This window comes from Sceloporus undulatus, chromosome 6 (genome assembly GCF_019175285.1).
Source record: "Sceloporus undulatus isolate JIND9_A2432 ecotype Alabama chromosome 6, SceUnd_v1.1, whole genome shotgun sequence".
NCBI classification, from domain to species: domain Eukaryota; kingdom Metazoa; phylum Chordata; class Lepidosauria; order Squamata; family Phrynosomatidae; genus Sceloporus; species Sceloporus undulatus.
In genome coordinates this window covers 121,206,234-121,222,255 of record NC_056527.1, presented here as the reverse complement: position 1 = coordinate 121,222,255, position 16,022 = coordinate 121,206,234, and the positions used below count along the sequence as shown (strand labels likewise).

At 43.4% G+C, this 16,022-nt stretch overlaps 1 protein-coding gene across 1 annotated transcript in view; it reads left to right on the top strand.

Annotated features, from left to right (window-relative positions):
* The window catches only part of ANTXR1 (ANTXR cell adhesion molecule 1), a 78,537-nt gene that overhangs the window by 34,344 nt on the left and 28,171 nt on the right, over positions 1-16,022 (top strand). The window contains exons 11-12 of the mRNA XM_042477478.1: positions 7,266-7,335; positions 7,670-7,748. Of these exons, the coding sequence (XP_042333412.1) occupies positions 7,266-7,335; positions 7,670-7,748 (149 nt within the window). The remainder of the gene's footprint in view (positions 1-7,265; positions 7,336-7,669; positions 7,749-16,022) is intronic.

Sequence of the window (16,022 nt, the reverse complement as noted above, 5' to 3'; positions counted from 1 at the left end):
GTGTGTGTGTGAAATATGTGGGTATTTTTTGAATGGTTCTCACAAGCAAACAGCGGGTCTCTAGGAAAGACGAGATGTATCAGTGAAGGAGGAACTTCCCCAGTTTTCAAGAATGGAGGCATCAGTGAACTGAAGATGGCAGTTTCTTTAATGTCGCAGTGCCAGTCCAGATGCCAACTTTCCATCTGCCATCTGGCACTGAATCAAACATATGCTTTACCATTCAGAACCAAATTTTGGAAAATCTACCTAGCAACTGTATACAACAATGCAGAGCAAATCAACAGACACTACTGGAGGTCTCCATTACAAGGAAGGCTCAATCTGTATTACTCTGAATACTGCTCACAGGTCAATGAGGACCAGAGCAAGGATAGGTTCAGGTTTTGGAACTATCACCCCAGAATTGACCAGCCAGCATGGCCAGGAGGAAAATAACTCTCCCCAGCTCTGGTTGGGATCAACCAGATCCTATATAAACCCCTAACATCCTGCACAGGACTAGACTTTCTGGGGTCTGATCAGGAGTTCCCAGGTGCTATACAGTCCTAATAGACTATACAGACCTAATATTCTGTGCAAGCCCAGTCTTTCCAAGATCTGGCCATTTGCCGCCAGGTCCTGTCATACCTCCAACTCTCCTGATTTATTTTCTATTACTTCAGTTGCCTCAAACCAGGTTCCCAATGCAAAAGTAGTCTGCACTCAGTTAATGCAGATGGGAGGAGATGAGAGGAAGGGGCAGAATGCCTTCCCTGTGGGTTCAGGCAAAAGCAAGCTGGAGCAGCCTCTCTTAGCTTGTCTTTCCTTCCTTGTTTATCATTCTAGCCATCTTCGCCATATGTCCAAATGTTGGAGGGCATGTTCAGTACATCCCATACATGATTAATTTATCCAAAGTCCTGGTTAAAACCTCCCCGGGTCCTATATGGAACGGACTTCTCAGTGTCACCAATGGGACCTTGCTTGCTACTAAGGAAATGCTCTGTGACTCTCCTTTCTCTCTTGTCCATCTCTCTTCCGAAACAAAAGCCTGGAGAGGCTTGCATGACCTCCGCTTGCTCTAGAGCAGCGATTCCCAAATTTTGGTCCTCCAGGTCTTTTGGACTTCAACTCCCAGAAGCCCTACCTAGCTTGACCAGTATTTAGGGATTCTGGGAGCTGAAGTCCAAAGCATCTGGAGGACCAATGTTTATTGAACCACTATCCTAGAGTATGCCATAGGGAAAAAGAGGAGAATCAGACAGCAAGTTTTGAGTATATGCCTAAACCTTTGAGGCCAAATCTGTCCCCTTCTCTTCACTGTTTACCAACATTTCCAAAATAAAAGAGAGAAAAATCTGGCATCCCTATTTCAGATGAATGTTTTGGTTTCACAACATGGTTTTCCAGGAAGCAGTCAGATGGAATTGTGCAAACTAATCTTTTGTTTGTCCATAGAAAAGGGGGGGGGGAAAGAAACCCAGAAAAGCATTTCTTGTTTGTGACCAAGCAAAAGCGTTTTGCCCAGAAAACAACCCTTTCCTTGCCCTCCCTCTGCTCCGTCTAAATCTGTGCCCCTTTGGGACTGCCAAGAAGAGCGGATTTAATGCAAGAGAGACAAACAGCCAACTTGCGAAATATATCTCCCAAAGTGGAAGCACAAGGTCTTGAGTCATGACTTTGACAAAGAGGACCGTATCCTCAACAATGTCACAGACAAAAGCCAGGACCTATGTGGCCAAAATAACAGCAGGCTGCGGTCAAGATGGCAAAGGTTACTAATGCCCTTTGTCCCCATTGAGATCCCTCCAGACCATCTTAACTGGCAACAGAAGCCACATCTGAGAACAAAATATAGGCATGTGAATTCTCACTTTTCTTATGTGACTTTTAACATCTTTGCCTGATGAAGCCAGTGAAGCTTTGAAAGCTTGCATGGTGTTGTTGTTAGCTGCCTTTGAGTCATCCCAGATTCATGGCGACTCTGTGGATGAGACGTCTCCAAGGCCTCCGTCCTCCACTGCTCTGCTCAGGTCCTACAAGTTCAGGTCCATGATCTCCCTAACTGAGGCCCTATACAGACTGGCAGAAAGTGCCAGCCTGTGGGCAGAGCCAGGGCACAGTGTCCTGATGCTGGGTGCCCTGACTCTGCACTCATGGTGCCATAATGGCACATGCATGATGCAGTGCCAAAGGGGCATTGAGGGCACAAAGAAGAGCTTTTTGCAGCTCCTTTTTGCACTCTCCAGGTGCCAGGTTGTGGCCATGGCATGAGGTTGCTGCAGCCCTGATCCGGTCAGGAAAGAGGTGGCTGCATGCCACCCCTTAGGGGCAATCTATGTAGCCCCTGAGTCTATCCAACTGGCATGCAGTCCTCCTCTCTTTCTACTACAGTCTACCTTCTCTAGCATTATTCTCTTTCCTAATGAGACCTGCCTTCTCATGATGTGGCCAAAGTACGACAGCCTCAATTGCATGATGTGTTTTGTGCTTTTTATACAAAGAGATCTTGTAGCATCTTTGAGACTTAACAGAAACAAAGACCTTGGCAACATGAGCTTTCCTAGACTTAAGTCATGAAAGTTCATGCTGCCAGCTTCTTTCTCAAAGGTGCTACAAGATCTCTTTACATACTGATTTTACAGACTAACCAGCTATATCTTTGCATTCTGCCACTTTTAGTTGGCCCCATAAATGTATCACTGTCATGTGGATTTTTAATTTGGTCGTATTTTTCTGTGTGGCCAATGTGGTCCCCCCTGAATATGCTTCCTGGGATGCCATGGGAGAAGCCTCAAAGCTTCCAATGCAAAATTATTTGAGAACGGTTGCGATCAAGGAGATGTGAAGCAATCCGAAGCTGCTTTTCCGCCAGCTCCCTATAGATTGCAAAGTGCAGGTTAAGTCATAGAAAATAAGTTGCTAAATTTTTCTTTTTAAGACACCAGAGCATTTAGAGGAGGGGGATATAAAAATAAAGTAAACCAGGCTGACGCTCTCAGGAACGGTTTCCATTGCTCAGAGGAGAAAATATGCTGATGTTCCCATCACCTAAGAGTGATCTCAGCCTTTCTGAGCCAACCACAGAGAAGGCGAATGGCATTTACAAGTTTCTCAGAGAGCAGAATACTGAGATAATGGTAGAATTATGGATGGAATGCCTAAGAAGGGATTTGGGAGCAAGAGGAGATGTTTCAGGGAAGCTTCTTGGAGTCTGAAGGACCTTTTTGGCTGCAGGCTTGTCCTACAGTGGCTTTCGTGGTGCCAGGGCTTTAAAAGGTGGGCAGTGGCTGGACTCTGTAGGAGAAAAGAAAGTGCTAAGGAAATCTTTGCTTATCTGTGGCATGGATCCAAAAGGATTACCAAATGTTCTGAATCCTGTTACAAATGTGTAAATTTCGACATGAAAGTGGTTGGGCGTTTTTGTTGGATGCAGATCTTGTGTTCAAGGTTGTGCAAGTAGAGCTGCACATGTAGAAGTGTTGTGGATGCACCAAACATGGACCACTCAATGTGCATGAGATACTCATTTGGAGGTCCATTGGTTAGTAGTTACTCCATTGCACAACATTGCCATTCAACACTTGGGTTAAATTGGTTTTAATTTGCAACCCCTTCAACAGCCTCAATGGTGGGGTGCAATCTTCTGCCATCCCACTTTCTCAGCTGGTTATAAAATGTCCCAGTTTCTCTTCCATCCTCCCACTTTCCCCATTTGTCCTCAACTACCTTTAGTTACTGCAAACCAAGTTCCAAATCCAAAAGTAGTTTTCACTTCGTTTACTCAGCAGAAGGAGAGAGGAGAGGAGGAACTGTGTTCTTCCCAGGAGCTCAAGCAAAAGCAAACTGCTGCAGCCTTTTCTGCTTTTTTCATTTATAGCTTGCCATCTTGACCACACACTGATATGGCTTGGCTACATGTGTCCCGGTTTTCATTTATAAAATGCTAATATGAATTTAGTGTATTAGTTTGTTACATACTTTAAATAACCTGAAGGCACCGAATCCTGTCTAATCTTGGAAGCTAAGCAGGGTCAGCTTTGTTTAGTCCATGGATGGGAAGATCAGATGCTGCAGGTGCTATTTCTGAAGAAGCAATTGACAAAACCACCTCTGAGGATTCCTTGCCTGAGAAAACTCTATGAAATTGCATTTTGGCTAAGAAAATCAATGAAATTCACGGGGTTGCCATAGGTCAACAGGCAACATGAAGGTGCATAAACACGCAAACATCTTTAATAAAAGCTTTTATATCGTATAGGCTATACTTGGTTTTAATTTATGGTAGCGAGATGGCATATAAATGTAATAAAGGGTTATGTAATCAATGCATAATTCCAGATTTGGAGATTTCAATAATAATACAGTAATAATAATAATAATAATAATAATAATAATAATAATAATAATAATATATTTATAGCCCGCCTCTCCCTATGGATTTATCTACCATCCTGATTTCTCTATACCATCCTGACAAAGAAGCTCAGCCACATTGTGTTTTTTGGGAGAGTCGGTGGTCTAGTAAGGATTCTTAAAACATGGACTAATAACTTAATTGCAAGCTATGCTTTGTAGTCCTGTTATTCGCAAATGCCCCAGAGGGAAACTCTTCCATACGAAGGAAATGGAAACTGTCGTGTCGCATGTGGATTTTTATTCTTGACACGCAAAGGCTGGATGCTCAAAGGCAGATCCTGGTGCTTCTGAGCAGAACCATCCCTCAACTCCATCCCAGCTGGTCTTCATCCAGACCTGTTTACTACAAGATGCTTTGGGTTCCTGCGTAACCGCATTGAGAAACACAAACAGGGAATCTGAAAAAGGCAGCCGTGTCGGACGTAATGCAGAGGAAATGAAAAGCAGGCTTTTGGGGCCGAGGTGGGATTAAGGCTGCTCTTCACGAAAGATCAGAAGGTCAGGGCCAAAAGGTTAACAAGACATTATGATCCTTTCTAGTTCTGCCCAAGACTTGCCTTGAATTTTTATGGGATTTTGCTTGAAAGATCGTGGCGACCAACAGTCTCTTCACAATGGGGAATTGGATGCATTTGCATGGCACCGTAATATGAGTTTCACTCCAGTTTTTACTGTTGCGCCTCCATTTTATGGAATCCTAGGATTTGTAGATTTGTGAGATATATAGACTCCTCTTTTGAGAGTCTAGTTAGTAGATATAGACAAACCCCTCCGGAGTGAAGACCCCAATATCTACTAGACTAGAGAACTGATCTGGAATGAGAACTTGATCTTTTGGAAAGGCGGTATATAAATAAATTTATATTATTATTATTATTATTATTATTATTATCATCATCATCATCATAGGAAGGTGGAGAGCATCAGGTTATGTGAGATCAATGACGAAGTGTCCTCTAGTCATTTTCTCAGTCCTCCAGAATTATTATATAATATGCTTCCAGTGGAAGTTGACCATCGAGGACCACATTGGAGGACTGAGGGAGAACATTTCTCTAGGCATTTTCTAGGTCCTCCAGCATTTGTGTTTTTCTGTATCCTATGAAACCTTAGCTGCATCTGCACTATAGAAATGGTGCAGTTTGGCACGGCTTTAACTGCCATGGCGCCATGCCGTGGAACTCTGGGATCTCTCATTTTGTGAGATGTTTAGCCTTCTCTGTCGGATAGCTCTGGTTTCACAGCAAAGTACAAATCCCAAGATGCCATAGCATGGAGCCATGAAAGTTAAAACCGGGTCAAACTGCATTAATTCTGCAGCGTAGAATTCTAGCATACCTGTAATTGCAATGGAAGTGGATTGATATCCGCAAGGGCACATGATAAAATATATCGGTCACAAAAGTGCTGCTAGATTCCTACAAGCACCGTTTGCATTTCAACTGGATTGGAAACTCTCTTTTAATTTGAGAAAACCGTGCAGCAACACAGCCAGGGCTTTATCCCCGGAGGAAAGAATCCTGCCCTGATCATTAGGGATCCACAGATCTATCTTTTGAGACCGTTTAAACAGAGACATGATTCTGACCCACTTTGCACTCATCAGGGGTGGAAGCGGCCCCAAAAGAGAAGGAAGATTGCCTCTTGTGTCATTCAAAGAGGGAATTCTTGTGGCATTGGCTTGTCTGGCCAAGTGGAAGGACATGCACGCAGTTGCAGAGCCTGGCGTTGTTTCTGCAAAGCATCCAAGCCAAAGTGGTCAAGCCAAGTCCCACCGGCCGTACAGAGGCTTGTGCGCCTTTGGTTGCAAGGCATTTTGCAAAGTCTACACTGGCGTCTTGCCTGCCAGGCGTAACTAGAGGAGACCCTTTGAAGAAGCTGTTAAATTGTGAGTCAAAGTATAGATAAATGCAATATATTCAATAGCCTCAGAGTATCCCATAACAGCAGATGTGACACTCCCTAGATATAGTGCAGCAGCAAAGGCAGAAATAGGGGGGTTGACGCTGCTATTGTTAAGTTGACTCTGACTAACTATGGAATTCTGGGATTTGCAATTTTGTGAGATATTTAACACTCCTCTGCCTGAAAGCTCTAGTGCCACAACAAACTACAAATCCCAGGATTCCATAGCATTGAGCCATGGCAGTTAAAGCCGTGTCAAACTGCATGAACTCTGCATTATCGATGCAGCTGAGGTTTGCCATTGCCTTCCTCTGAAGCTGAGAGAGCGCTTACCCTCCAACTGCCCTGATTTGGAGACATTCCCAATTAATGGTTTGTGGTCCCACAAATACCCCATTTTCCTCCTTTATCCTCTGCTTATTTCAGTTGTTGCAAACTGGGTTCAAAACGTAAAAGCAGTTTGCACTTAGTAAGGTAAGGGGTTGAATCTTGCCCTTCCCAGTCATCTCAGGCAAAAGCAGACTCTGCAGCTTATGTCTTCTCCCTCAATAATGACTTTTGCCATAACTCTGATGTTGCTTGGCTGCATATGTCCACATTTTCATTTGTGAAATGCTGGAGGATCTAACAGTGTAACTTGTCCAAACAGTTCAATATGGGAGCTTAGACAGGCTTAAGTCACCGACAGGATTCCGGCTTGCAAATAAAACTTTCTTTCAGGTTGCCTTCTGGAAGGAACTATAGCTTCCTGACAGTTGATTTGATGGATGCACTGTTTTCCCTTGGGATCTTCATGTTTTCATTCCTCCTTTTAATTTCATGGAAACATCAATAAAATCTCACCAAAGAATAATATAGAAATGCTAAAGCTGTCATTATCAGAGCTGAAATTACCTGCAAACATTGCGTTGTCAAACTCACAGGGGCTCAACCTGCACCTTTTCTGCTTCTCTTTCCAGATGAGAAACCGTTTGTCGTAGAGGACACTTACTTACTCTGCCCTGCACCTGTCTTACGAGAAGTTGGCATGTAAGTTCATTAGAACGGGGGCTTCTTTTACTCACCCCATTTCTATGTTTCATTCCTTTGGACTATATAGTTTGTGTTAATTACAATTTTGTTCCTATATGTCAAGGATCAGCAGTGAAGTGTGGGAGCTGCGTTCTCTCTTGGCACTCTCTGCGAGCCACATGCGCAGCCAAAAATGCACAAAGTAGATATTAAATTAACAAACCCAGGTTCAAGTGTGAACCAGGGTTTGTAATCCGGTTTAAAAGGTAGTGGGAATGAGGCCCAGGGTGATATTTTGTGGGTACCATCTGTCAGTCTGGATATTGAGTTTATTTTTCATCCTTCCTTCCAGGGAAGCGGCTCTTCAGGTCAGCATGAACGACGGCCTGAGTTTCATCTCCAGCTCTGTCATCATCTCCAGCACACACTGTGTAAGTGCTTTGCTTAGAAACGCATCCTTTGGAAGAGCTGAGCATGGACTCAGAGCCTCCATGCGAATGCCGCTGCCTTGCGCAGCCGTGAAGATCTCCATTAACTTTAATACGAAGGTCATGCAGAGGCCGACCGTTCTGCGTTCTCAGATCTGGCCGTATTTTGAAATAAGTGATTATCCCCTCCTTTGAGGGATGAATTATTTCTCTTTTGAGCCAAGGAACATACCTTGTTCCCAGAGCTACAAATCTGGTTTCTATTGATTTTTCTACAGATCTGTTTTCAAAATAAAAAGGGGTCCAGGCCATTTTAGGAGTGGAATTGTTAAACCTGCTGTGAGATATAGATAAACGGAATCGGTTAAAACCCTACCAAGTCCTAGGCTGAATTCTATTGGTTTGGCCCCTCTGGAGTAAACTCATTTGATCAATGGTTGAATGATAAGCAAACATGTTGCTGTTAAATGCTGTCAAGACAACTTTGACTTATGGATGGGAGACCTCCAAGTCACCCAGCCATCCAGAGCCATGTTCAGGTCTTGCAAAATCAAGGCTGTGGCTTTTTAAATTGAGTCTATCCATCTGCAATGCAGTCTTCCTCTTTTCATACTTCTTTCCACTTTGTCAACTTCTATCATTTTTTTCCTAATGAGTCCATGTCCAAAGTACAAAAGCCTCCGTTGGGCCATTTTGGCTTCTAGGGAGAGTCCAGGACTAATGTGCTCCTTGTTGTTGTTGTGTGCCTTCAAGTCATTTCCGACTTATGGCAACCCTAAGTTGAATCTCTCATAGGGTTTTCTGGGGGTGACTTGAACCCTGATCTAGAGAACTGTAGTCCAAGGCTCAAACCACTACAAGGCACCGGCTCCTGAAAGAAAATTCACACTGTGCCCATTTTTGATGCGCCTCAATGTGTCACTGAAACCACAAGAAACGTTCTTGTGGGCAACAGAGTAATGCATGAGAGTTTTAAACTTTGTGATGCTGTCATAAGACTGATGGGCGTTGCAGTCTGTGAGGTCACTTCAGCCTGTCTCTGCTGCGCATCATGCATTTAGGCTGGTGATTGTCCTAGATCCAGGTTAGATAGTAAGTTTCCTGCAAATCGGGGCCTTCTTGGTGGCTGGGATTCCCTTTCTTAGGAGACTGGAATGGCCCTCTTCTTCTTGCCGTTCTTTTGTTTTTATTCTGCCAGGCTTGTGAGAGATGGAGGATGTTAAAGAAAGGGCTTGTGAGAATATGCTGCACTGTTTTAAATATCCACTTTATAAAGCTCCTTTTGTAAAATTTTAATTTGGATGTTTCAAAGTGGTTTTTATGTTGTCATTAGTTTGTGCATACTGTGTGCCTTTAAGTCGTTTCTGACTTATGGGGACCATATAAGGCAACTTTATCCTGGGGTTTTCTTGGCAAGGTTTATTCAGAGGTGGTTTGCCATTGCCTTGCTCTGAGGCTGAGAGAATGTGCCTTGCCATGGGTCACCCAATGGGTTCCTATGGTTGAACCAGGGATTCAAACTCTGGTCTGCAGAGTCGACGCTGAAACCTCTAGGCCAAACTGGCTCTCTTGTCGTTATTTTGCTGCCATTTTAATGTTGCTTTTAAAAATTACGTTATAATTGGGAAGTCCCATTAGGTCCTGTTTTTAGGAAAGGAAAGGAGGAAGTATAAATAACAGTTAATAATTACAACCATCATCATCTTCTGAGCCAAACATGGATGTCTGGCAAAGCAAAATGGTCCAAGCTGCTGTTAGAAATGTACTTTAGATCAGGATACGTTTGGTCCAAGTGGCAACAGCCAGATTCTTCTCAATTGGCAACCTTCCTTCCTCCTTGTCCTTTTCTGGATCTGTCCAACAAAATCTGGCTTGTGGCTTCCAGAAAGAGGCCAAGTTATATAATACCCTTGCGGCTGGTCTGAAGGGCTGCAGCCCCCGAATGTTAATTCCCAGGGATTAGAGAAAATTGAAGTGTGCCTCGTCATTCTCTTTTTCAAAAATCTCAGGGAAAGAGAGTGCCATCCCCAGCATCTTTGACATGATTGATGCACATTGGTCTCCAGACCTGCTATGCGCCTCACTTTCTGTGGTGCTTGCCAAAGTGGAGAGGCTGTTCTATCACCATTTTGCTCTTCCGGAGAAGCATCTCATAATCCAGCGCAAGCGCTTTGCTGGTAACTTGGTCGCAAAGTGCTCTCTTACTTGCTCTTGTCAGAGGAGAACTCTCCATGTATGTATCATAAAACTAAGGCTATCTTGAAAACAGAAGGGGGGAAACCAAAAAGGCCAGGTTGGATCAGGGCCCAGTGAGTGTGAACATTTTCTGATTTAATGGTTAAAGATTGGTTTTTCATGTGTTAGGAAAACCCAATAGAGAGAATCTTAGATAGCCAAGAGCCTTTGCATTTCTATGCTTAACATTATCTTGCACTCAAAATGCACAGGGGTTCATTGCATAGAAAAGAGCATCTTGTGAGCAGAAAATACATGTTCAGTGGCACTCATAAGTTTCTTGCGCAGAACATTTCTGCACGGAAAGTGCTGTTTTCTATGCAAACACACACACAAAGCGCACATATGCAGTTCTTCAACAGAATAGTTATCCAAAAGGAAACTGTCTTCCAAAATAGCAGTTTTCAATGTCATTCTCACTGCGAGGAGACAAATAGTACAATTACTATTTAAATCCCTAGCCTTGGCCAACTAGTGATGTTGTCTTCATGAAGAGAGCAAAGTTTGGGATTCGTAGTCCAAAAGCCCAGATTTTTCATGCTCTGGGTCCATTTAGCTCTGTATTGTCTCCTCTGACTGGCTTTCCATGCTTTCAGATTGGAGCCATGGCATCCATTTCTGGAGCAGCCGGGGATTGAACCTGGGACCTTTTGGATGCAAAACATGTGCTCCAACCTGGCTTTGCAAAAGCACTATAAATACACAGTGCATTTGTTTTGCTTGACTGCAGTCTGCCAAACTCCCTCCTTTTATCTTGTCGACTTAAAATATCAGTTCATAAACATTAGGAGAAACTCGATACAACAACCAGATTAACATTCCTTCCAGGCTTACACTAAAGGATGGAAACTATAGGAACCTCTTTGCGTTTTACCAATAGAAAAAGGGATCATGGAAGCGCCTTCCTCCACACCTTTCGGCAACTCTCAAGAGTCAAACCTCTGCGCATTATCATAAAGTACCAGATTATTTCACCTGGAGAGGTCTGAATGATGGAGCCTTCATCTCGAATCTGAAAAATAAGTTTCAGAATATAATTGTTTTTCTCCTGATGAGTTATTTGTTTGTATGGGAAGATTCAGCATTGATTAAATAGTCTTGTAGATGGTGGCCGTGTCATTAGGAATGGTAAAGCTCTGTGCTTTAGACTGAATTTAATAGAAGAATCCAAATGCAGATCCCTGTCTAGAGAATATATCTGGCCCTCTGGATCTCTGCTTCCAAGTTCAGCATAAAGCCCAGCGTAGAGACTCACCGTTCAGGAAAGGTCCAAAGCTATGGCAAAATTTCCCCCCCAGCACCCTGTGGACAGAATGAGACAGGCTTTTTCATTTTAGGTTTCTTTGGGTGTTTTTCAGTTTGAAATACAGCGGGGCCTTGGTTATCCGCTGGGGTTTGATTCCAAGACCCCCCTGGATAACAAAATATAGATGCGCAAGTCCCATTAAATGCAATGGCAGAGTCATATGGTGCCCCTCATGGGGAAATCAAGGTCTGCTTTTTGGCATTTATATCTTTTGGAGTATTTTCAAGCCATGGATGGTTGAATCAGTGGATAAAGAATTTGTGGATATGGACCGCTGACAGTCTTCTCTTGGTGAGGAGGCGCAGAGAGGATAGCAATCTGGTTAATAATAATAATAATAATAGTAATATATTTTTATTTATATCCTGCCCTTTCCTGTAGGCACAATAAATTACAATACAGTAATACAATAATAAAAACCAATTCACACATAAAATACAATTCTAATACAATACAATAATAATAATAATAATAATAATAATAATAATAATAATAATTGCTTTATTTGTATACCGCCCTTCTTCCAATCAGGGCGGTGCACATCATAATATCATATACAATATAATTGGTCCTGTATAAATGGTTCTGTTAGGTTCCTCTACCTTTAAAAGAGGGGCGAGCAAGGTGTACCCCCACTGGTTGCAGGTGGCCTCCAGACCCATTTTGGGGGACCCACTAGATCCTCTAGGCTAGGAGTAAAAAAAAAGCAAAATAAGTTTATGGGGGGGGGAATATTATTTGTTCCTCCAGTCCCAAAATGCCTTCTGGAGGGATTGTGGTTCTTTTCTGTCGGTTTTTCCACACGCTCCAATCCAATTTAGATCCAAGAGAGGCCCTTTTTGTAAAGATGCGGTGGACAAAAAGTGCCATCCACTCACCTCCTGTTGCTGTCCAGACCTTTCCTAAGCCTAAAAGGGCTCCAAGGAGGTCTTCACACATGGATGGAGGGAATGCTCCTCACATGTCCTAAGGTGCTTTCAGGGGCATTTGGTCCAAAGAAAATATTTTGAAGGAGGAGTGCAGCCCTCCAAGGTCTCCCAGGAGGCTAATGCAGCCCCCCTAGACCCCACAAGTGCCCAGCCTTGCTTTGCAGCAATTTGTAACTTAGGGCCCATACAGACAGGCCAAATAAAGCTGCTTTGGGTCACTTTGGAGGTATGCTGTTTAAATGACACGTGCACCTTAAGAGGCCAGAAGCTGCATTCCAGTCCTTAGAACTGGAGCATGGCTTTGGAGCGGCTTCCAGCCTCTTAGGATGCATGCATCATTTAAACAGCATATCTCCAAAGTGACCCAAAGCAGCTTTATTTGGCCTGTCTGTATGGGCTCTTAGTTTTCCAAAGGGCTTTTTAGCTGAATGGACTGAAGATGCTGAGCTCTGCAGAAGGAAGTGTTGCTGCTCCAAGGGCCTGAATCACATCCTGGACCAGGACTTATGTAATTCTCCTTGGATGCCCTGATGCTGGGTTGTGTGTGTTTATAAATGTGGGTTTTCTTCCCTGCGCACACACACACACACAGACACAAGGCACACCGAAACAATGTCCTGCCTGCATCACGAGGATGAAGACGACTTTCCTTTCTTCCAGGAGGAAACAGCAGCTTTAATTTCAATGATTCCTTCAGGATGAGTCAGGACTTGCCAGTGGTTTGGAGGCAGTTTGTGGAGAGGTCTTCTGACTGCTAGAGATCAGTGCCGGGGCAAAGAAAATAAGTTTGGGCGCATGCAGCATCCTCATGCGCTTGGCCTGGGCCATTTTTCATGACAGAAAGTGCGATGGGGCAAATGTAGTGGGAACCATAATCCGATGTCGAATCAATCCATCGATTCGGACTGGAGACCAGTTTATCTGTATGTGGGAATGAGGCCCCTGACTCCAACCAGAATTCAGATGGGATGAGCTGGGAGGTATTATTCTTTGCTTGCAACAGGAGTGCTAACTGGCCCTGTTCCTGAATGCCTGCCTGGTCCCTGTTGCTTTGCAAACAATCCCCACGAACTGTGTACCTCTCCGGATAAAAGGGAAGCACGTCCCGTCTGGCAAAACAAAAAAAGAATGAATGAAATGTGTATTTCAATAACTTTCCTAGCTCCAAGTCTTGGACGCGTCCCCGTTGCTTGGAATGTTTGGGGCAATTTGTATAACCCAGAAATGGCGCTCTCCCCACTCCCTGTCGGCTGGATGCTGGTGTGCCGTGAAGTCTGCAATCCGCCATTGCCATCTTCCTGCTGATAAGGCTCAAGACGCTTCAATAGAAGCGAGCTACTAGGTGTTTGGTGACTGTAGACTTTATGTATATTTGCAGTTTTAACAAGGGTACGGCCAGCGGTTGGGTTGGGTTGGGTTGGAGCGCATGCAGTCAGGAAATACAATCACATCTGAAGGACATCTTGGAGGCGTAGCTGCCATTCCAGCTGAGAAGGTGTGCCACATCTGGGAGCCAAATCCCCCCATCTTCTATTCTCAAACTCCAAGCCATCATTGTGTTTGTGCTATGTGCATGCTTTATGCACATGGATGCCTTGTTTTGAACAAGAGTGCAAGGATGTGTCCTCTGTCCCTTGACACCCGGAGTGTCTTCCCAGCACCTGCCAAGGTCTGTGGGGCCAGGGAATGGGGAGGGCAATAGGGACTACCTCCCACCCCTCATGTAAAAGGGACTATTGCCCGCGTCTGTCGCAGTTCACTAGAGAAGTTCTGCATTCCCACTTACAAATAAACCGCTTTGCGATCCAAATCAATGGATCGGTTTTGCACCGTGGTTCATGTTACATTTGCCCCGATTGCATTTTCTTGCTGAAAAATGAAATAAAATAGCCCACTTGTGGCTCACATTGACAAACGAATTGATTCAAAATGGACCCACTCCAGCCGACCAAAGGGCAAATTTAAATCGATTCTGATCCGCATCTACTTCACACTTGTGCAGAATCGATTTATCCAAAAAGACACAGGTTAAATGGGTCTACAGCATGCCCCCCCCCTTGAATTCCTTCAGCATTTGGCTGAACATTGGCTCTAATAATAATAATAATAATAATAATAATAATAATAATAATAATAGCCGGACTCCCCTGGAAGGATCGAGGGGGGTTACAATCATAAAATACGTCAATAACAAATATAAAACATATATAAATAAAAACATTATATAATCCCCTCACCCCCCTGCTATTATAAACTAAATAACAACATTATAAAATACAATTAAAATGTTATTGTCATCGATCAGCATAAAAGGAAAGATGACAGTTTTTAGCATGAGGTGAAATTTGACAAAGTGGCATGAGATAATAATAATAATGATAATAATACTAATAATAATGATTTGTATCCCGCCTCTCTCTGTATTGGATCAATAGAGATCCAATAGATGCATATGGTAAAGTTTGACAAGGTGGCTTAAAATGCAAAATGGACTAAAAGACAAGAAACACATCCGACAAAGTAGCATGAAATGAAAGTGGTATAAAATACCATACATAACATTCATATTTAATAATAGTAATTAAAAAGTGGGAAAGGGAGTCTCAGAACTTTACCTAAGCGAACCAACCCAATAAGAGAGGATAAATGTCTGGATAGCGTATGGGAAGCAATGCTTCAAAGATCCTTGCAAACGCCTATTGTCACCCATTCAGTCTCACACCTTCATGCAGATGGTGCTTCAGTTGTGGGTTTAATTCAACACTTTCCCAGGGAAGATGCACTACATTTGATCAAATACTGGCAGTTTCCCTGGGCGCATGGGTGCACCCAAGACCAACGCTCCCGTCATTTGCTTTTAATGATGTCCGCAGCTGTTATGGCCGCTGGTGGAAACTCTGACTCCCGACATGGAGGAGAATTTAAAAGCGAGATTTTGCAGAGAGCATGAAGGAAGGCAAGCAGCTGTGTGTTTTTTCCCTGTTGTGGCAACGCTGGGAGCAAAACCTGATGAAGTCTGCTGCAATGGGCACCACCCTTGAAATTTATCATCAGGGAAGCTGTCAGTGCAAAGTAGGTGAGCAAGTGCCTACATGCAAAGAGATGTTTAAGCGGGCACTGGAGACCTGTGAGTGAATTGCACATATGTGTGTGTGTGTGTGTGTGACCTGGGGCTACATGTTTGGATATCCCTTTTTGAAGGTGTGGCAAAGGAGGTATTGAATGGCTCCTTGTGCAACATGTGTTCCTTCCATTGCGGTTTCCAGGTGCATTAATGGGCATTAATAATGGAGGGGCGATGGGAGGTACTCAGAGGGCAACAGTTTGGTATCATCATCATTTTTTCTGTTCTGCTCGACATTTCCCATAAAATCTGCAACCTCTGAGCAACGTACGCCAGGTAGATAAGGCTCTTTAGGATATATCTCCTCTCTTTTTCGGCTCCGCATGGCAGGTATTTTATGCGCTTCCTTTCTGCCAAGCTTGGCTGCTTTTCCAGAAACCAGAAGAAAAGCCAAGGATCAAAGTAAGCCAGAGCCTACATCTAGCAGGGAGTCCTGGGTTTTTAATTTCCTTTTTATAAGGCCAGATTGTTCCAGTTATATTTTATCTTCTTTTTTAAAAAAGAAAAAAGGCCTGTACATATATATATATATATATATGATTAAAAAATGATAGCCAAACACTTTCAATGCTGCAGAGAGAGAGCAAAATTACCCTCAGGAATCCATGAAGAATTCCTGTCTGGTAGGCTTCAAAATAATAGACCAAAACATCATGAAAATGCATTGGTTTGATTATTTTTTC